The 21,536-nt window shown below is 26.4% G+C and overlaps 1 protein-coding gene across 5 annotated transcripts in view; it reads right to left on the bottom strand.

Moving 5' to 3' along the window:
• Positions 1 to 1,614: 1,614 nt before the first annotated feature.
• LOC126833396 (uncharacterized) overlaps positions 1,615 to 21,536 on the bottom strand; it is a 96,243-nt gene continuing 76,321 nt past the window's right edge. For 2 of the 5 annotated variants that reach the window (XM_050564703.1, XM_050564721.1), the window contains 18 exons: positions 12,740 to 12,866; positions 12,151 to 12,218; positions 11,634 to 11,787; positions 11,234 to 11,301; positions 10,743 to 10,896; positions 10,295 to 10,362; positions 9,778 to 9,931; positions 9,352 to 9,401; positions 8,170 to 8,386; positions 6,619 to 6,680; positions 6,145 to 6,280; positions 5,441 to 5,508; positions 3,798 to 3,936; positions 3,350 to 3,417; positions 2,839 to 2,992; positions 2,371 to 2,438; positions 2,025 to 2,205; positions 1,615 to 1,738 (listed from right to left, as the gene is read on the bottom strand). In XM_050564703.1, the coding sequence (XP_050420660.1) occupies positions 1,668 to 1,738; positions 2,025 to 2,205; positions 2,371 to 2,438; positions 2,839 to 2,992; positions 3,350 to 3,417; positions 3,798 to 3,936; positions 5,441 to 5,508; positions 6,145 to 6,280; positions 6,619 to 6,680; positions 8,170 to 8,386; positions 9,352 to 9,401; positions 9,778 to 9,931; positions 10,295 to 10,362; positions 10,743 to 10,896; positions 11,234 to 11,301; positions 11,634 to 11,787; positions 12,151 to 12,218; positions 12,740 to 12,866 (2,007 nt within the window). In that variant the 3' untranslated portion in view covers positions 1,615 to 1,667. Of the gene's footprint in view, positions 1,739 to 2,024; positions 2,206 to 2,370; positions 2,439 to 2,838; positions 2,993 to 3,349; positions 3,418 to 3,797; positions 3,937 to 5,440; positions 5,509 to 6,144; positions 6,281 to 6,618; positions 6,681 to 8,169; positions 8,387 to 9,351; positions 9,402 to 9,777; positions 9,932 to 10,294; positions 10,363 to 10,742; positions 10,897 to 11,233; positions 11,302 to 11,633; positions 11,788 to 12,150; positions 12,219 to 12,739; positions 12,867 to 14,050; positions 14,134 to 14,728; positions 15,033 to 18,181; positions 18,306 to 21,536 lie in introns of those variants that run through there. The other 3 variants (XM_050564731.1, XM_050564739.1, XM_050564713.1) reach the window with 3 other exon arrangements.

The raw sequence follows: 21,536 nt of genomic DNA, 5'->3' as shown, positions 1-21,536 counted from the left end.
GAGGGGGTGGTCAAAAAGGCATCTCTCCTCGCAGAGAGCTTAACATCATACTATTTTATGGTTGTATAGGTAAAATAATAACATATAGTTGGCACACAATGAATTTATTAACATTTTCATTTTTCTATAAACATTTAACAGGTAAGGTTCAAACATTTTTTTTTCTTTATAGTTCATTACAATAAAAATAACAGAAACACACAATCAATTTATTAAAACGTTTAACATTTTACCAGAGTGGAACTATTATATAATAACAAGATTCATAATCATGTTATGATATATCGTGCTAGCAAATAAATAACGTAACAAGGAGTTACACAATTAAGTGATTTATAAGTATTAATAATTTATATAAAATATTACAAACACAGTTTAACAATTCCGTGGCTTAGAGAATGAGTGAAAACTACTGTTTAATAAAAAAAAAAAAATAGTATAGCTGTAAAAAGTTAGCTTGTAAATTATGGAGGAAATGTTTATTTTTCAGCTTTTGATACCTCTATGTTTAAATTTAATCTATTAAAACAAAAATAACCCTCACGCCCATTACAATTTAGGAATAAACACATTAAAAGCAAGCTTACTGCCTTGATTTTTTTTTTTAAAAGACTTAAATGAAGTACTTAAAATAGTTTGAAGTTTTCAATGTAGTGAATGAAGATAGAAAGTTGAAGTAATTTATATAGCCCTGAAATATAAAAAAAAAAAAAAGTTTAGTATGCGATAATTATAAAATATGTAAAATTATATAAAACGAAGTGACCTTCGGTCAAGGAAGTCGCCGTTCTTCAGGAATAATTATTGTTTTAACTTAAAGTGATAAAATTACTTAAAAAAAAAACGCTTAAGAAGACAGTTATATGCATACAATATTGTAATTTTTGTACTTCATTAAGTTTAGGTTTGGTTAGGTAACACATTTAAATTAAAAAGACACGTTTGAGTCGGAACTTAGTCACAAATTTAGAAAAGTTAAATTAAACAAAAACTTGTTTACTGTTTCTGAGCTAATTGGTTCTAAATATCTAAAACATTAGATAAACAGTAAAAGTTGTATAATACTCTTCGAAATTTGATTTTTGTTCTTATGCGTCCAATATATTTTCTATTCAATACACACCAGCTGTACCGCTAAATGTTTTAGTCGAGAAGTCATAATGTTTTTACAATAATGTGTTTTTTTTATGTTTGACGTGTTATGACTTTTTTTAACGTTGGTTCTAAATTTGTATGGTATATTCTTTAGATAATGACGTACCTACTATCGATAAACATTGGCAAACCAATAAAATATCAAAAGCCCTTGTCCACCAGAAGGGCTGCAAACATTATCTTTATTCTGAGGTTAAAAATAAAGTGGCATTATCATTTTTGGTTAAAAAAATTCCTAAAAAAATTGTAACCTCCCCCGCTCATATATGCTCTCCTTTAAGCTCGATATATGCACTGTACTGGCATTGAATTGTTGTATTTACTATATTTTAGATAGCTAATAATATTAACTTTCACAAGCCTAAAATTTATGACAATATTTATTTTTATTTTTATTTATCACATACAAAAGAAACTATAAGTTGATACTATATGTTATAAAGATACAAAAAATTACTTGCCATATAACGGAACAATTTTAAATACGCCAAAGGATGCTGTTGTAGCGTCCATTATCCTCGTGAAGTGAACAAACCATAATCAAATTTATCTATAAATTCACTTATCGACATCAAATGTTTAGCTAGAAATCATTATAAAAGTATTCACATTACAATTTACCAAACTAAATTATACTGTAACGAGTTGATTGGTTGCAGTTATTATTATCACATTATTAAGTACAATATTTGACCATAACGGGTATTATCAAAAGCCGTCTAAGACTCCTCAAAAATATTGTAAAAAAAAAAACATTACCTACCGATAATAATTAAAACAAAACATCAAATTAATTATAAGCATTCATATTTCACATAAATATTATTTTATCATGTCTATTACTAAATTATTATTAACATTTGTCGTACCTGGCGGCAAGTCATTTACTACATCCTGCACCCTATAAATGGTTAGTCCATTGTATTTGGATAAGTTGTCGGCCAAGTAGCGTTCTATGTAATCTCTGTCCACTTTTTCACCGTATTCGTTGGCAGCTTTATATAATTCGTCAACATGTCTTTTGGTAGCATTATAAACGAAGTCCAATTGCTAAAATCATTACATTTTTCTTTTAATACACAATGAGAGAACTACTATAACATAAATAAAAGTGTCTCAAAATGATACCAGTATAGCTTTATAGAGTATTACATAATTATAATTTTCTTTTTTTTTAATAAATCATCTATTTAGATGGAAAAAAATCATATTTACCACATCAGTAAATTTGAAAGATTGTTTATTCACGATTTCTTTAAATTCCACTTTTGACATACGAATATCTAGAAATCATCATAAAGGTATATATGTTAAAATTTAACAAACTATATTATTATGTAACGAATTAACAGGTTGCAATTTTTTATATTGTGTTTTGGTGTACAATATTTGATCATAACGGGTATTATTTAAAGCCATAAAAAAAAAAATTATTTTATTTGTCCGCTTGTTTAACTTTTAGATAATCTACAATCGTGTCTGAAAAAAAATGTATGGGAATTTCAATATTAGATACAATTCGTCTAGAGAAAAAAATATAAAAGCGATTTATATTAGTAGAACTTATACTACCTAACAGCTATCTTTGTTAACGATTTCTGCATAATATTATCAGTTATTCATATATATTACATTTTACAATATATTTCATATATTTTACTCAATAATTTTAATTCAACGTACCCGACGGCAATTTTTTAGTTACATATTCGATTTCACGTTCAGATAGTATATGCTTCGATCCAATGCTTTTCTTACGTAAGTAGTCTTCTACTGAGAGCTTGGTAACATATCCTTTATCGTCTTTTTGTACTACTTCATAAAGTGTTTTAAGTTGCTAAAATGATTGTATTTTTATTTTTTATACACATTAGAAATACTACTATTTTAGAAATAATGTGTCTAATAATGTGTATGATAGGTTTATAGATTATTTAATTATTATAATTTTATTTAATGTATCATATATTTAAATACTAAAATAATACATAATTCAATACTTAAGTCCAACTCTGCACCACAAGATATTAGCTTATAGGAAGGTTGCAAATATTACAAATTCCTAACTTTAGTATATAATTTTATATTTGTTTTTACATTGTTTTATATTATACTGTAAGTTATGTTATCTACGTACACCACGGAAATAATTGCAAATAAATATAATATTAGATAAAAAAAAATTTCAAATTACCTTATCAGTTAAATCCCTTATTATTGTTTTCATTGTTTCTTGAAATTTCTGTTCTGACATAGAGATATCTAGAAATCAATTTAAAGTGTTGATGTTGAAAATTACCGAACGTATTAACGAATGTACAATGCTGTAACGCATTATTAAAAGCCGTCTAAAAACATTATTTTGTTGGTCCACTTGTTCAGTTTTTAAATAGTCTAAAATCGTGTTTAATTAAAATTTCATGGTGAATGTCATAAAATGACTATTTCAATGTTTATTACAACTCGTCTAACCATAATGAAATTATTTTGTAACATAATTTTTTAGAAATTTAAGATAAAAACATTACATGTATTTGTATAACATGTTCTTCCTAACTATCATTACAAGCGACTTCTGCATAATATTATAAGCACTCTTCTAATACACAGTATCTAATAGTTATTATTATTATTTAACATACTCGGAATTTTTTCAGTTTTAAACCCGATATCTATTTTTGGAACTTTATTTTGTGCAAGGTTTCTTTCAGTTATGTACAATTGACAAACTAAATTTTCGGCAGCATCTTTTTGTAACGTATAATAAATTTCGTCCAATATCTAAAAACATTATTTTTTTTTTTTATAGACCGTGTGAATACTATTATAACAGATATATTTGTCTCAAACTATTACCATTTTTTAGCTTATAACAGTATATTATATCTCATTAATCTCTAGGTTTATAAAGTATTTTATTATTATAATTGTTTTTTTATGTGTCATGTATTTATATAAAATTTGTTAACAAATATTTTGTTCAAGTTATTGTTGAGAAAGTAAATTCAGATATTATCAATATCTATAGCAAAAATACCCCGGGAGTTAACTCTAGAGTATTAATAGTTGAATTGAAATCACTTGAAATAAAAAAAAAGATTTTAGCGCATGGTAATAAGTATGAAAATGACTGGTAATTGGTCATTCCACGTGAAATCATCGAATGGTGTGCAATTATACTTCAGAAATGTTTGAAAATCTTATCATACATTCTTGATAGGTCCTTAATAACAATAAAAAAAGAATAAAATTCAACGGTTTCAAACATAAGTGGAAAAAGACCCACGACACAAATTGAGTATCTTTCCAATATGTGTAAACCAAAAAATTTGATCCCTTACCACTGATGTTAGAATAATTTCTCCATCTTTAAACTTTTATCAGATATTCTACTAACTTATAAGTAAGTATTGCACGAATTTGGAAAATTGTTGTTTAGTCACATTAGTGTTGGGGTCATTAAAGTAGGTAGTTTTCAGCAAACTACTCGTTTCAAGTCGTAAATGAAGAGCAAAAAAAAACTTAATTGGTTCAACGATGATAAGACGGGTCATAAGAACTTAACTTAAATTTTTTATAAACAAAATAGTTGTTTGTAATTTTAATGTTCTAGTAATAGTTGTCAAAAAAGCATTTGATTTTATAAATAATAAATTACTTTTAAAGAAATAACATTACGGTGGTTTTAGAAGAAAAATGTATTAACGTATTAAATTCATATCTATCAAGTAGGACACATAGTTAGGGTTAATAATTATTTAGGTATGCCATTAGAGATACAATGTGGTGTAGCACAAGGTACGGTTCTACGACCTCTTCTTATTATTATATACATAAACGATCTGTTGAATCTTAAAGATAATATAAATATAAATATTCCTAAATTCAAAGAACATTTTGTTGCAAAAAGTTCTATTCCGGTAGCAATTAAAATATGTAGGATTCTTAAAAATTAATATACTTGATTCTTATGAGATAAAACATTTTAAATTGTATTTGATGGTTGAAACACATCAATTTAGATGTTATTGTAATTGTATAATTTTTTTATATGTAATATAATTTGTAAATTTGTATATTTTGTGTTGTTGTGCATTCACTGTCAAACTCTCCACCACAAGGTAATAGCTTATAGGAGGGTTACAAATATTACAAATTCCTACTTTTAGTATTAATTTTTTTTTAATTTTATTTTGTTTATCTTATACTGTAAGTTATGTTATCTACGTACAACACGGAATTAATTACAAATAAATATATTTTTAGATAAAAAATGTAAAATTACCATATCAGGTAAATCAAATTTGTTTAATCTCATTGATTTTTCGAATTCCTCTTTTGGCAAACGAATATCTAGAAATCATTTTAAAAATGTTAATTGTTAAAATTTAACAAACTATAGTATTATGAAATGAATTAACAGGATTAATTTATTATTATTGCGTTTTTGTGTACATTTTTTGGCTACGACGGGTATTACCATTGATTATGTAATAGACATAATCAATACATAATCAATGGTATTATAAAAAAGTCATATAAAAACAATAATGATGTTTTTCCGCTTGTCTAGTTTTTAAATAATTTAAAATCAGGTTTCTGTAAAACACTATAAGTACTCCTCAGTAATGTTGTAAAAAAACACACTACTTATCGATGATAATAATTTATGTTGAACATCAATGTGATTATTAATTATTTACATATCGTCACCTAATAACTATTTTGGCCTATCTCAGATTTTCTAAATTTTCAGGAGGAACAAAATACATATCACTGCTATCATTAGGTTTTATAGAGGCCCTGATGACATTTGATTACATACAGCCGCCTCTTGATGTCAGACATTGAAACTAATAACTCAGTCTCACGCGTCTTGATAATACCATTGGTTTATTAAATAAAGTTTCAAATTTTTTGAGATAGGCCATAATGGTTCTTAGGCGTCGATGTATGTATATTATACTAAACTATTTTTAATCATCGTACCCGGAAATTGGCTACATGTCAAATGGCTTTCAAGTAGTACATGTTTTCTATCTTCGAATTTCTCAATTATGCAAACTTTAACTGGATATGAAGACTTAGCATCTTTTAGTACCGCATCATAAATATCGTTTAATTGCTAAAATGAATACAATTTTTTTTTTTTTTGAATACACAATGTGAATAGTGAATACTATCATTAGAGAAATAACGTGTCTCAAATTAATATCACTAATCTGTATATTATTCACTAGGTTTATAGAGTATTTAATAATTATAATTCTGTTTTAATGTATTATGTATTCAAACAAGTATTTTTTTTAAGTTATTGCCATTAAAATAAATTCAGATATTATTTTTTTTAATACACAGTGTTAATACTACTGTTATAGAAATAATTTTGTGTCAAAATAGGTTAATAATATACCTTTTTTTTTTTAATTAGATACATTTAAATAAAAAAAAAATCATATTTACCGCATCAGTAAATTTTGGTTTTTTTATTAATTCTTTTAATTCCTTTTTTGACATACGAATATCTAGAAATCATTATTAAGTATTGATATTAAAATTTACCAAACTAAATTATGCTGTAACGAATTAACAGGTTGTATTTATTAATATTGCGTTTTTGTGTACAATATTTTGTTATAACGGGTATTATAAAATGCCATCCAATAACAATAATTTGGTTTATCCACTTGTTTAATTTTTAAATGATCTAAAACCGTGTCTAAAAAAAAAAAAATATGGGAATGTCGTAAAATAAATATTTATATAATAATTAAAATTATCAAAAAAAAAAACTATAGCGTTTTTTTATTTGTATAACTTGTTCTTCCTAATTATCTTTACAGACGACTTCTGCATAATATTATAAGCACCACTCAAAAATGTTGGAAAACCCGCTAAGGTAGCATTTATTATTATTGCGTTTTTATATACAATATTTGGCCACGGCGGGTATAACTAAAAGTCATCTAAAACAATAATGATGTTTTTCCGTTCGTTTACTTTTTAAATAATTTAAAATCGTGTTCCTGCAAAACACTATAAGTACTCCTAAGAAATGTTATAAAAAAGAACACTACCTACCGGTAATATTTAATACAGGGTTTCCAGCATTAAAGGTAAGTAATAAGTAATTGGACATCTGGGGGACCCCCAAATAAGCCCCCCGTTTTTTTTTCGATAATTAAAAAATTGAAGGTTTTGACAGTTAAATAAAATAATTAATGACCTAAAAAAACCAAAAAATAATTCCATGTTATTCAGTGCAAAAAGCTCACCTTAAAAGAGGGGTCACATCATTTTCAGTCTTTTTCAGCCCCTAACTCTTCTCTTATCACTTACCTTATCATTTATTTCTTACCTCTAGTCTCTAATCATTTATCTCTTTTCAATAATATCTTATCATTTATTTCTTATCTCTTGTTTCTAATTATTTATCTTTAATGTCTTGTCAATTATCTCTTTTCTTTTATCTTTTTTCTTTTAACTTATAGCAATTATTTCTTAGCATTTATCTTTTATCACTTATCATTTGTTTCTGGTCTCTAACCATTTTACTCTTATTATTTTTTGAGTTAGGGGCCGAAAGGGACTGAAAATGATGTGATCCCTTTTTTAAGGTGAGCTTTTTGTACTGATAAACAGGGAATATATATATTTTTTTTTTGTCATTATTTTTTTACTTAACTATCGAAATCTTCAAATTTTGACTTATCAAAAAAATGAAAACGAGGTGAAAATTATTATTATTCATCATACCCTTCGGCAATGTTTCTGTTACATCCATTAGTTGTTCAAAGGTTATGGAACTATCGAAATCTTCAATTTTTGACTTATCAAAAAATTGAAAACGAGGGGCTTATTTTGGGGTCCCCTAGATGTCTAATCACCTATTAGACCTAATATAACCTTCCATGGTGGAACACCCTGTATAAAACATCAAAGTGATTATTAGTTATTCACATTCACATATATATTTTACAATATCTTTTAACAAATTATTATTATTCATCATACCCTCCGGCAATGTTTCTGTTACATCCATTAGTTGTTCATTGGTTATGGAACTTAGTTTACTTTTATGTTCGCTCGCTAGTTCTTCTTTATTTATGTAGTCCAACACACCTTGTATTATGGTAGACCTATAAAACGTTCCACTTTTGAGCCATTCAGAAAGGGGTTTCAAATCATTAGCCAAATAACTTTGGGCGCCAGCATAAATTTCTTCCAATATCTAAAACCATTATATTTTGTATTAGAATGGAGCATGCTTAGCCTTGGCCTCTCAGCTCGAAAACGACACAAAATAGCGTCACGATAGTAACGCAAAAGTGGCGTGATCTAGCGGCTCCTTTTTTATATAATATGTATATATGTATATATTTATAAGTGTATAAAATGTCTTGAGACAAATCTTTTAGGTTTTTAGGTCTGGACAATTATTATATGATAATACATATATTCAGTGCATCAAAAACCTAAATTATTTTATTGTTGTATAAAAACGTATTAATTACTTATTCTCAGCCATATTTTATATAATAGATCATTTTATATAGATTGAAAGGTACAAATCCATATAATGGCAATTTTATAAAATGGGTAACCAAAAATTTATCCAAAAAAATTTAAATTGTTTCACAATAAGCACAATTAAATTTATTCAAAATAACTAATTCAGTTGAATGTTGCCAACCAACCGATTAATGCGAAATAATAAAAAACTACTAAAAACCATTGGACGACAGCATAAAATTAAGACTATACTATCATCAAATATCGCAAGGAGATTATTGATCGGAAATAATCAATATTCAAGAGCCAGCTGACTTAAGCATGTTTTATTAGTTTAGCTGTAATGCTTTAAGTAGACCGTAACTTTTTTGAATACATAATGTAAAGACTATTCTTACGAAAATAATGTGTCTCAAATTATTGCTACTTCCCTGTATATTATTCACTATAGTATTTCATTTTTGTAATTCGTTAATGTACTAGATAATTAGATTACATTTTTTAATAAATATTTTTTTCAAGTTATTGCTAATGAGGTAAATACAGACATTATTAATTTTTTTAATATACAATGTGAATACAACTATTATATAGAAATCATTATGTCTCGAATTAGGTTTATTAAATTAGCGGTATTTCTTTTTTAATGAGTTATATAGTTCAATAGATAAAATTCAAAATTACCTCATCTTTTTTTATTTCGTCTTTAAATCGCGATTTTGTCAAACACGCAACTATAAAACATTAAGAAATGATTTATGTTAAAACTTAACAAATTAAATTATGCTGTAACGAATAACCAGATTGTAATTATTATTATTGCGTTTTTGTGATCAATATTTAGTCATAACGGGTACTATTAAAAGCCATCTAAAAACAACAATGATGTTTTTCCGCTTGTTAAGATTTAAAATAATTTTAAACCATGCTTCGAAAAAATTCATGGGAATTTCGAAAATTAACATTTCAATATGAATTACAAATAGTCTAAAGAAAACGAGATAAAAGCGGTTTATATTTGTAATAATTGTTCTTCCTAACGATCTTTGTATAATATTATTAGTTATTCACATAATGTATATTTTACTAAATTATTATTAATCTACGTACCCGACGGCAAATCTTTAGTTAAATATTCGATTTCCTGTTTAGATGGTATATACTTCCATTCAATGCTTTTCTTATGTAAGTAGTGTTCTACTGAGAGCTTGGTAACATATCCTTTATCGTCTTTTTGTACTACATCATACATTTTTTCAAGTTGCTAAAAGAATTTTATTTTTATTTTTAATCACATTACAATGTGATTAAAATTACTATCTTAGGAATAATGTGTCTCAAATTATCTCTTGTATATTATTTACTAGGTTATAGATTATTTTATTATTACAATTTGTTTTAATGTATCATATATTTACATATTAAAAAAATACATAATTTAATACATAAGTCCAACCTTTCACCACAAGATATTAGCTTATAGAAGGGTTGCACACATTAAAAATTCCTACTTTTAGTGTATTACTTTTTATCTTTTTATATTATACTGTAAGTTATGTTATCTACGTACACCACGGAAATAATTGCAAATAAATATAATATTAGATAAAAAAAAATTTCAAATTACCTTATTAGTTAAATCCCTTATTATTGTTTTCATTGATTCTTGGAATACCTCTTTTGACATAGAGATATCTAGAAATCAATTTAAAGTGTTGATATTAAAAATTACCAAACGTATTAACGAATGTACAACGCTGTAACGAATTAACATTTGTTGCATTTATTATTATTGCGTTTTTGTGTACATTTTTTGGCCATAATAGGTATTATTAAAAACTGTCTAAAAACAACAATGACGTTTTTCTGTTTGTTTAGCTTTTAAGTAGTTTAAAATCGTATTTCGAAAATTAACATTCCAATATTATTTATAATTAGTCTAAAAAAAACAAGATAAAAGCGGTTTTTATTTGTATTACTTGTTCTTCCTAACTATATTTACATAGGATTTCTGCATAATATTATTAGTTTTTCACATAATACATATTTTACTAAATTATTATTTATCATCGTACCTGACGGCAAACTTTTAGTTAAATATTCGATTTCCTGTTTAGATATTATATGCTTCCATTCAATGCTTTTCTTATGTAAGTAGTTTTTTACTGAGAGCTTAGTAACACATCCTTTATTATCTTTTTGTACTGCTGCATAAATTTTTTCAATTTGCTAAAAAAATTATATTTTTATATTTAATACATATTACAAATACTACTATTTTAGAAATAATTTGTCTCGAATTATCTTGAGTGTATTATTTACTAGGTTTATATATTATTTAATTATTATAATTCATTTTAATGTATCATATGTTTATATATTAAAGAATACATAAGTCCAACTCTCCACCACAAGATATTAGCTTATAGGAGGGTTGCAAACATTAAAAATTCCTACTTTTATTTTTTATTTTTTTTATATTATACTGTAAGTTATGTTATCTAAGTACACCGCGTAATTAATTGCAAATATATTATTAAATAAAAATAATAAAAAATAAATTTACCTCTTTAGTTAAATTTTTTATTTTTGCTTGCATTAATTCTTTAAATTTCTCTTTTGACATATGAATATCTATAAATGATTATAAAGTGTTAATATTAAAAGTTACCAAACTAAATTATGCTGTAACGAATTAACAGGTTGCATTTTTTATTATTGCATTTTTGTGTACAATATTTGGTCATAACGAGTATTATTAAAAGCCGTCTAAAAACAACCATGACGTTTTTCCGATTGTTTAGTTTTTAAATAATTAAAAATCGTATTTCAAAAAAAATTCATAGGAATTTCGAAAATTAACATTTAAATATTATTTAAAATTAGTCTAAAGAAAACAAGATAAAATCTTTACATTCGATTTCTGCATAATATATATTTTACTAAATTATTATTAATCAACGTACCCGATGGCAAACTTTTAGTTCCATATTCGATTTCCTGTATAGATAGTATATCATTCGATCCTATGGTTTTCGTATATAAATAGCCTTGTATTGAAAGCTTGGTAACACATCCTTTAGATCTGTGTATTATTTTTTCAAAAATTCTTTGATGATGCTAAAATAATTTTAATTTTATTTTTAATATAAATTATGAATACTAGAATTTAAGAATTGTTGTATCTCGAAATATCTCTAGTATATTATTTACTAGGTTTATAAATTATTTAATTATTACCTATAATTTTTTTTAATGTATCACATATTTAGATATTAAAATAATTCATAATTCAATACTTAAGTCGTACTCTCCACCACAAGATATTAGCTTATATGAGGGTTACACGTATTATAAATTCCTACTTTTAGTGTATAATTTTTAATTTTTTTATATTATACTGTAAGTTATGTTATTTATGTACACCGCGGAATTAATTGCAAATATATATATTATTAGATAAAAAATTTAAACGAAAATTACCTCTTCAGTTAAATTTTCTATTTTTGCATTCATTATTTTTTTTAATTCCTCTTTTGACATATAAATATCTAGAAATGATTATAAAGTGTTGAATGTTGATATTAAAAGTCACAAAACTAAATTATGCTGTAATGAATTAATAAGTTGCATTTATTATTAATGCATTTTTGTGTACAATATTTGGGCAAAACGGGTATTATTATATGCCAATTAAAAACAATTATTTTGTTGGTCCACTTGTTTAGTTTTTAAATAGTCTAAAATCGTGTTTAATTAAAATTTCATGGTGAATGTCATAAAATTCATACTGCAATGTTTATTACAGTTCGTGTAACCGTAATGAAAACAATTTTTTGTAACATAATTTTTCAGAAAATTAAGATAAAAGCGTTACATGAATTTGTTTAACTTGTTCTTGCTAACTATCATTACAGGCGACTTCTGCATAATATTATAAGCACTCTTCAAAAGTGTTGGAAAAAAACGCTCTACTTATCGATAATAATTTTTTTAAAAAGGCAAATTGATTACTTGTCACAATTTACATATACATTTTGCAATATCTAATGATTGTTATTATTTAACGTACCCGGAATTTTTTCAATTTTAAACCCGATAACCCGTTCAGGGTCTTCAATAAGTTTTTCAAATATGTAAAATTTTATTGAATTGTTGGCAGCATCTTCTCGTAACGTAGAATAAATTTCGTCCAATATCTAAAATCATTACATTATTATTTTGAAAAGACAATGTAAATACTATTATTACAGACATAACGTGTCTCAAATTATTACCACTTCTCAGTATATAACAGTATATATATATATATATATATACCAGTATTCACTAGATTTATACAGTATTTGATTATTATTTTTTTATTTTTATGTATCATGTGTTTAGATAAAATTGTGTTAACAAATATGAAATCATCGAATTAAAAAAAAAAATTATCCAAAAACAACTGATATAAAGTTGTAGCATGTTCTTATGACCCAAATCATTTAAAACCAATTAGGTTTTTTCCCCATATTAATTTACGGTTTCAAATATAAGTGTTAAGACTCACAACACAAGTTGTGTATATTTCCAATAAGTGTAAACCGAAAATTTTGATCCCTTACCCTCTGATGTTAGAATAATTTCTCCATTTCCAAATTTTTACCAGATAATCTACTAACTTATGATAGTCTACTGATTATGAAACTATTCACCCCGCATATTGTAGTAACTATCGCCCAATAGCGATTTATCGAAAATGATTTAAAAAAGAGAATAATGCAATTTGAAATAATAATATTTGATTAAAAAAAAAAATTTGGCTTTATAACAGACAGTTCAACCGATGACGCATTATTTTCATTGTTCAACCAATAATTTTATCCATATAAACCTTGGCGATAGTAACATAAAAACAAAGTTCTAGGAATATTCTTTGATGTCAAAAAAGCATTTTATTTTATAAATTATTTTTAATTATTTTTAAAGTTAATAACCTCTACAAATGGTATCGCTCTAGAATTTGTGAATAAACCTAATTGTCTATAATAATAGATAGTAGTAAATTTAAATGGAAACATCATATAAACGCATTAACCAACCCAATATACAAATTCTTTTATATATATTACAATTACTCGTCCAATCAGTTTTGAATTACGGAATAATTGTATGAGGTCAGGTAAGACACTTATACCAAGTTATTAAAATAACTGTAAATAGCCTAAGTTAACTGTTAAACTTTCTACCACAAGATATTAGCTTATAGGAAAGCAATTCTTAGCTTAAACATTTGTATTTTGTTTTGTTTTATATTTTACTGTAAGTTATGTTATCTACGCACACCATGGAATTAATTGCAAATAAATATATTATTATATAAAAAAAAATGTAAAGTTACCTCATCAGTTAAATTTGATATATTTAATAATTCTTTAATATTATTCATTTTTTCTTTAAATTCCTCTATTGGCAAACGAATATCTATAAATCATTATAAAAATATGTATGTTAAAGTTTAACAAACTATATTAACATGTAACGAATTAACAGGTTGCCTTTATTATTATTGCGCTTTTATGTACAATATTTGGCCACAACGGGTATTACTAAAAGTCATCTAAAAACAATAATGACGTTTTCCGCTTGTTTAGTTCTCAAATAATTTAAAATCGTGTTTCTACCCAACACTTTAAGTACTCCTCGGTAATGTTGTAAAAAAACACACTACTTATCGACAATAATAGTTTATATTGAACATCAATGTGATTATTAGTTGTTTACAAATCGCCGCCTAAGAACCATTTTGGCCTATCTCAGTTTTTTCAACTTTTCAGGAAGAACAAAATAAATATCACTGATATCATTAGGTTTTATAGAGGCGCTGATGTTATTTGATTGCATACAGCCGCCTCTTGATGTCAAACATTGATTTTTATAACACAATCGCATGCGTCTTGATAATACAAAAACATTTGCTTATAAAATTAAATTTTTAATTGTTGAGAGAGGCCATGAGAGAGGTCTTTAGATGTCGATATATGTATATATTTTACTAAACTATTATTATTCATCGTACCCGGAAAGTCGTTAAATATCAAATCGATTGATTGATTGGCCTCAATTAGGTTTTGATTCAATTCTTCATATTTTTTAATTATACCAGAAAATAATGCATCTAAGGCTTTAGTATCTTCTGATATTTTTTGTTTCATTCCCAGTGGCTTTTTAATTAAGCCAAAATTTACTGCATCTGAGGATTTAGTATCTTGTAGTATTTTTTGTTTCATTTCCACGCGGTTTTCAATTAAGCAAAATCTTGCTTGAACTGAGGCTGTAGCTATAGCATATTCTTCTATCGCATCATACATATCGTCCAATTGCTAAAATCATTACATTTTTTTTGGAATACACAATGTAAATACTATTATGAGAGAAATAACGTGTCTCAAATTAATATCACAAGTGTATATTATTATTCACTAGGTTTATAGAGTATTTAGATACTATACATTTTTTTTAATGTATTATGTATTTAGACAACATTTTTTAACAAATATTTTAGCTTCGATGCAAAGCGAGAAGGTATTGGTTTTACTCTGATGTGGACTTTTTTTTTAGCTCTATACACTGTAACTTTTTTAATACTAGACCAATTCCTTCGAATAGCAACTCTTTAAATCACAAATTTTATCTAGTTTGTACTTTGGGGGGGGGGGGGGTAAAAGTTAAAAATTTGCCAGTAGATGGAACTCATATGTATCCATAACATATTAAACGGGAAAACAATTCGGCACTACAGTTTTTTTTTAACTGCCGGGAAACTGTGTTTTCGCAGATTTCGTATATTTTAACAAAAACGTATGTATAACGTATGTAACGTATGTATGTATATCTATGCTGAATGATACTATTAAGTTTTGTGCTCAAGTACCACTTTTGACTTTAAGTTTACACAAATTTAGTTTTTTTTTTTTTGTACTTAAGTTCTTTCTGGATGATTAAAATTGAGAACTGATATTAAATTCGTAATCACCGACCCCAAAAACATACCAAAAGTGGCCAACATATGACCACTTTTGATGTCTTTTACACAAATAACCAGAACAATGTTTTAGCTTCGATGCAAAGCGAGAAGATATTGGTTTTACTCTGATGTGGGCTTTTTTTTTATCTGTATACACTGTAACTTTTTTAATACTGGGCCAACCACTTAATGATTCTGATACAACAAAACCACTGTCGTTATCTCGTTTTTTTATCGCCTGCGTTATATTACCTCACCGAAGGTCAACTATGAGTATATAAGGTCCAACTACCAGCAAATTATGAAGAGGACTGTTGTTTTTTGGATTCAGATTAAGTGTTGGTTGTTATGCAGTTTACCGCTCCAAAATGTATTTTTTATTACACAATTTTTTTAAAGGAAAACTAATGTTTTGCATATTGTTACACTGTAATTCATTTAATGAGATTCACGCTTGATTGTTTAAATTATCTTATATACGATATGTAATCTGCTTCGTGCTAGTTTTAATTTTTTAGTTTATAATTTTGTATAAAATATTTCATTATTTTATTACTGTGTTCAAGTTAAGATATATTTTAATAGTATTTAAAAGTAATGAATGATAGTACGTTATTTCATGACTAGATCAAATCTCGTGAACATTTAACATCATGATACTGCTCCTATACTATTATTAAAATCTCCATAAAAGTTTATTGTTAAATAACAGGCAACAGCCGACCGCTAGTGGCTATACAGGTTAGTAATATTTAACTAATAAGTAATAAATTTAGGTAAAATGTATTGTTTTCTTCATCACACTACCAGTATACGATTTATTTTAATTTAAATGTAAGAAAATCAATTTTTCTTTAGAAAATAACAAGAAATTAATATACAGGATAGGGCAGTAAAATGGCGATTTTCTAATGTATTTAAATGGGACCCGTTTAGGCAACCTACCCGATTCACTATCCCAATCTTTCCATTTTAAGGATCAATGAAAAGGTTTTTTTAGTTGCATTTTATTTTGTACATTGTCAATCTAATAAAATAGAAGTATAATATAGCTTCGAAATAATATAATCTATGAAGTATAAATAGTTTGTGTGAGATTGCTCTAATGGAAGTATATAATACATAAATATTAATTTTATTGAGAATAAGCGATTATAATTTAAACTATGGAGTACAAACGATTAAAACATGAATCGTCGACCATTCCAACAAAATATAACAAGACATTGTATATGTGTTATTTGGTCCACCACGTTTTTGCAAAAAATAAAAAAACCAGTACAGTGGGAACGAGGCATAGTGGGGACGGAGCATAGTTGTGTCGAGGCATAGTGGGGACGGGGAGGTCACAGGTTTACAGGAATTTTTAAATCTGAAAGTGATAAATTCACTTTCGAAAAAACGCTTCGATGCAAATCGGTAGTTAGTATTTTCAAGCCAGTACAGTCCAAACCAAGCACAGTATAAACCAGCAAAGTTAGAAAGTTTTAAATGAAGGTTCTGTATTTACAAATGAGCATCAAAACGTTAAATTGAAAGTGATTTTATCCGAGAGGACTAGTACAGTAGATTATAGGCATAATGTAATCAAAGCAATGAGGAAACGGAGAGGTCACAGGTCTACAAGAATTATTATAAATAAAAGTGATAAAATTGAATAAAATCGCTTTCAAATAAACGCTTTGATGCTCATTTGTAAATACAGAACCTTAATTTAAAACTTTCTAACTTTGCTGGTTTATACTGTGCTTGGTTTGGACTGTACTGGCTTGAAAATACTACCTACTGATTTGCATCGAAGCGTTTTTTCAAAAGTGATTTTATCACTTTCAGGTTTAAAAATTCTTGTAAACCCGTGACCTCCCCGTCCCCACTATGCCCCGACCCAACTATGCTCCGTCCCCACTATACTGGTTTTTTTTAAGTAATTGCTAATACAATTAATTTTGATGTATACTTTTTTAATACACAATGTGAATACAACTGTTATAGAAATATATTCGCCTTCAATTGGGTTAATAAAAAAACTTTTATGAGATATATTTAGGAAAAAATTTTTATTTACCGAATCAGTAAACTTTGGCTATTTTTATTAATTCTTTAAATTCCTTTTTTTATATAGGAATATCTAGAAATCATTGCAATGGAACATACTTAGCCTTAGCTTCCCACTTCGAAAACGACACAAAGTAGCACTACGAAAGTAACGTGAAAATGGCGCTATCTAGTGGTTGCTCTTTTATATTAATATGTATACATATTTATATGTAAGTTTTTAGATATGGATAATTATTATATTATATTAAATATAAAATTTATTACATTAATATTTAGTGCATCAAAAACCTCAATTATTTTATTGTTGTATAAAAACTTATTGCTTACTTATTCACAGACATATTTCATAGAATAAACTAATTGATATACATTGAATGGTACAGATCTACATAATTTTTTACCATTTTTTAAAATGGGTAACTAAATATTTATCCAAAATAAAATTACCTCATTAGTAAAACTTGCCACACAAAAATATAGACACATGGATGAAAAAATAATAAAATATTTAATATTCATTATGATATTTTTTTAATGCAAAAGTCAAATGAACAGTGACATACGGAGGAATTTTAAACTTTAAATGATTCTCATTCGTTTTAATGTCTGCTGTTGTAGCGATTTCAGTGTAAAACTTAACAAACGCATATGTATTTTGTTTGTTCAATATAGGTTGAAAATTCCTATTGATTTTTAAAATGAATAATCGTGGCTATGGTAGAGCCTATGGCCCCCAAAAAAATACAGTAGTTGTTTTGCCGTTTGGTAAGCCTAAAAAATGGACTTATTACCTATTTACACATCTGTCTTATGGCAACATGTTATTTTTTAGTATTTTGCTAACTAAACATTTTATAGAAAACAAATTTTTTTTTCAAATCACTCTAATGGTAATATTATTATTTTACGTATATGTATTAGGTTTTTCCATATGATTACCCCGGCATACTTACCTAAGTTAGGTAAGCTAAAGTTTGATTTTCATCTCCTGTAGTTAAAAAATATGTTTCTAAAATACCTATATTTCAAAACGAATAAAGCAATATTTTAACATAATATTATTGAACAGTAGCTTGGTATTTTACAGGTGTACTGGTGTTTACTCGGCCTACGAATCTTAAAAACAGTAGTGGTTTTACCGTTTGACCCAAAAAATGTACTACTTGTTTACACAACCGGCTTATAAGATGATTTTAATGTACAGTGCTGCAACTACCATTTTAGAGGTCCAAATTGGGATTCATTTTTAGATGCGTCTTTTAACATAATGAATAATTTAAAGATCTTTCGATCAAGTTAATTCGTTTGATTAAGTCATTATTTAAAATGATGTACATAACATACATATTTCTTATAAAAATACATGGCAGGCCACTACCACATATAATTAGTTCTAAACGGCATTTTCTATATAATAGTATTAGATGGAGAAAAAAAACTAACCAAAATAATAATCTACTAGAAACTTTTCTCTTGACTGGAATAGAGCCAGCTCCCTGAGGTGTATGCTAAAAAAACCGAGACATTACAAATAAATTTAAAATGCATTCTAAATGTATCGGCCAGTAACAGAAAAAAAAGGTTATACTAGAAATATAATTATAAGAAATGAAATGTTTGTATAGATGGACCCCTAACTCAAAAAATAATAAGTGCAAAATGGTTAGAGAACAGAAACAAATGATAAGTGATAAAAGATAAATGCTAAGGAATAATTGCTATAAGATAAAAGAAAAGAGATAATTTATAAGAGATACATTATGAGAGATTAGAGATAAATAATTAGAAACAAGACATAAGATAAGTGATAAGAGAAGAGTAAGGGGCCGAAAAATGATGTGACCCCTCTTTTAAGGTGAGCTTTTTGCACTGAATAACATGGAATTATTTTTTGGTTTTTTTAGGTCATTAATTGTTTTTTTTAACTGTCGAAAACTTCAATTTTTTTATTTATCGAAAAAAAAAACGGGGGGCTTATTTGGGGGTCCCCCAGATGTCCAATCACCTATTACTTACCTTTCATGCTGGAAACCCTGTATTAAATATTACCGGTAGGTAGTGTTCTTTTTTATAACATTTCTTAGGAGTACTTATAGTGTTTTGCAGGAACACGATTTTAAATTATTTAAAAAGTAAACGAACGGAAAAACATCATTATTGTTTTAGATGACTTTTAGTTATACCCGCCGTGGCCAAATATTGTATATAAAAACGCAGTAATAAATCGAACTGAGTTTAATTAATAATTGAATTTTTTTTTCATAGTATTTTTATATAATGTGATCTCAATTTTCCACAAATTATTATGTTTCTACCCCCCTCCCAAACTAATGTTTTTGAAATAAATAAAATAAATTAAATAATATGACACATTTTCAGGTTTTGGAAAAATACTATAATAGTTGTATAGATTATAGAATAGTTTAAAAATACAATTATTACTGGTATTCATTAATACTAGAATTATAAATATTAGCTTCTTCCATAGCTTGATAATTAAAGCATTTAGACACACTATATTTTATCAATTTGTGTAATACCTATTTTTAAAACATGTCAGGAGGTATAATTGTTAATTACATCGATAATGACAAAAAATGGCATATAAACTTATGCTTTTCTACAAGAAAACTTTATTACCATACACCATATTAGTGAAAGAAAATCCATATCAACCGTACTCATTAAATTAATTTAGGCGTTCAAAAAATTATGTTTATTACAAAGTCATTCCACTTTAAGAAAAAAGTAATTTTTAAATAAATAGTTATTGATATTCGAACATATCCATCACTTGTACAGTTGTACCCAAAAATGGGCAAAATATAAATTATAAATTATAGTTGATTCTAAAATACAACTGTGAGCTGTGATATTTTTGATTACTTGTTTTGGTTTTTGTGGACAATATTACTGTAATTAGTGACTACAACACACAATATAATAACCAGTTCCTACTAATTTTAAATCGCTGTTTGAGGAAATACATATTTCCTAAATTAGTATAGATCTAATATGTAATTTGTTGTTTATTATTTCAAGATATCTAAGAAAAAGTAGTAGTATTATGTTCGTTATTTATAATAAGTTTTAAATGCAAATTTAAAAATCTATTTTTAATTATTGTAACATCAAGGATCTAAAATTCGAGAGAATAAATGGTATAAACATTTAAATACACAAATGATAGATCGACATTTTTTTTCTTTAATAAAATAACATACTTTATTTTATTGTAAATTTTTAATTTTAATTAAAACGTCTTTTACATTCACCGCATAAAGTACACAGATACATTTCTTTAAGAATTTGTTTACTTGGTTTGTATTATAATCTTTTTTGTTTTAACATAATAAAAATTGTTAGTTTTTACAAAAGAATGTGTACAGTTTTATTGTAGTTTTTTTTAATTGAATGTAAATTGTTATCTGTTTCGATTGAGGAAGTGTAAACAAATGAAAATACGAGCTATTTTTTGTGACAATTTTTGTTTTGATGTTTGTGTATGAATGTATTGTAGAACGTTATTTTATAATAACTGTAAATGTATTGTATGTAGGCGTGTGGTGGAGTGAGATAAGGCGTTGTATGTATCAACACACAGTCGCTGGTTCGAATCTCGGCCACTGACGGTTTGTTCTTACCAGCTATAAGCCCAAAAATGCCAAACTAAAACGTCAAAGCCCCGATCGGTGGAAATAACGGAAGTCAAACGTAAGAGAGAGACATACAGTGAATGTATTGTGATTTTCTAAATCAGAAATGTTTTATAATTTTAGCTTATTACAAGGACTTTTTGTAA

This window comes from Adelges cooleyi, unplaced genomic scaffold (genome assembly GCF_023614345.1).
Source record: "Adelges cooleyi isolate 19-005CV unplaced genomic scaffold, UGA_ACOO_1.1 ACOO_flye_CR_arks_rails_tigmint_CR_PRNA_1, whole genome shotgun sequence".
NCBI classification, from domain to species: Eukaryota; Metazoa; Arthropoda; class Insecta; order Hemiptera; family Adelgidae; genus Adelges; species Adelges cooleyi.
This window is presented reverse-complemented; position numbering and strand designations above follow the sequence as displayed.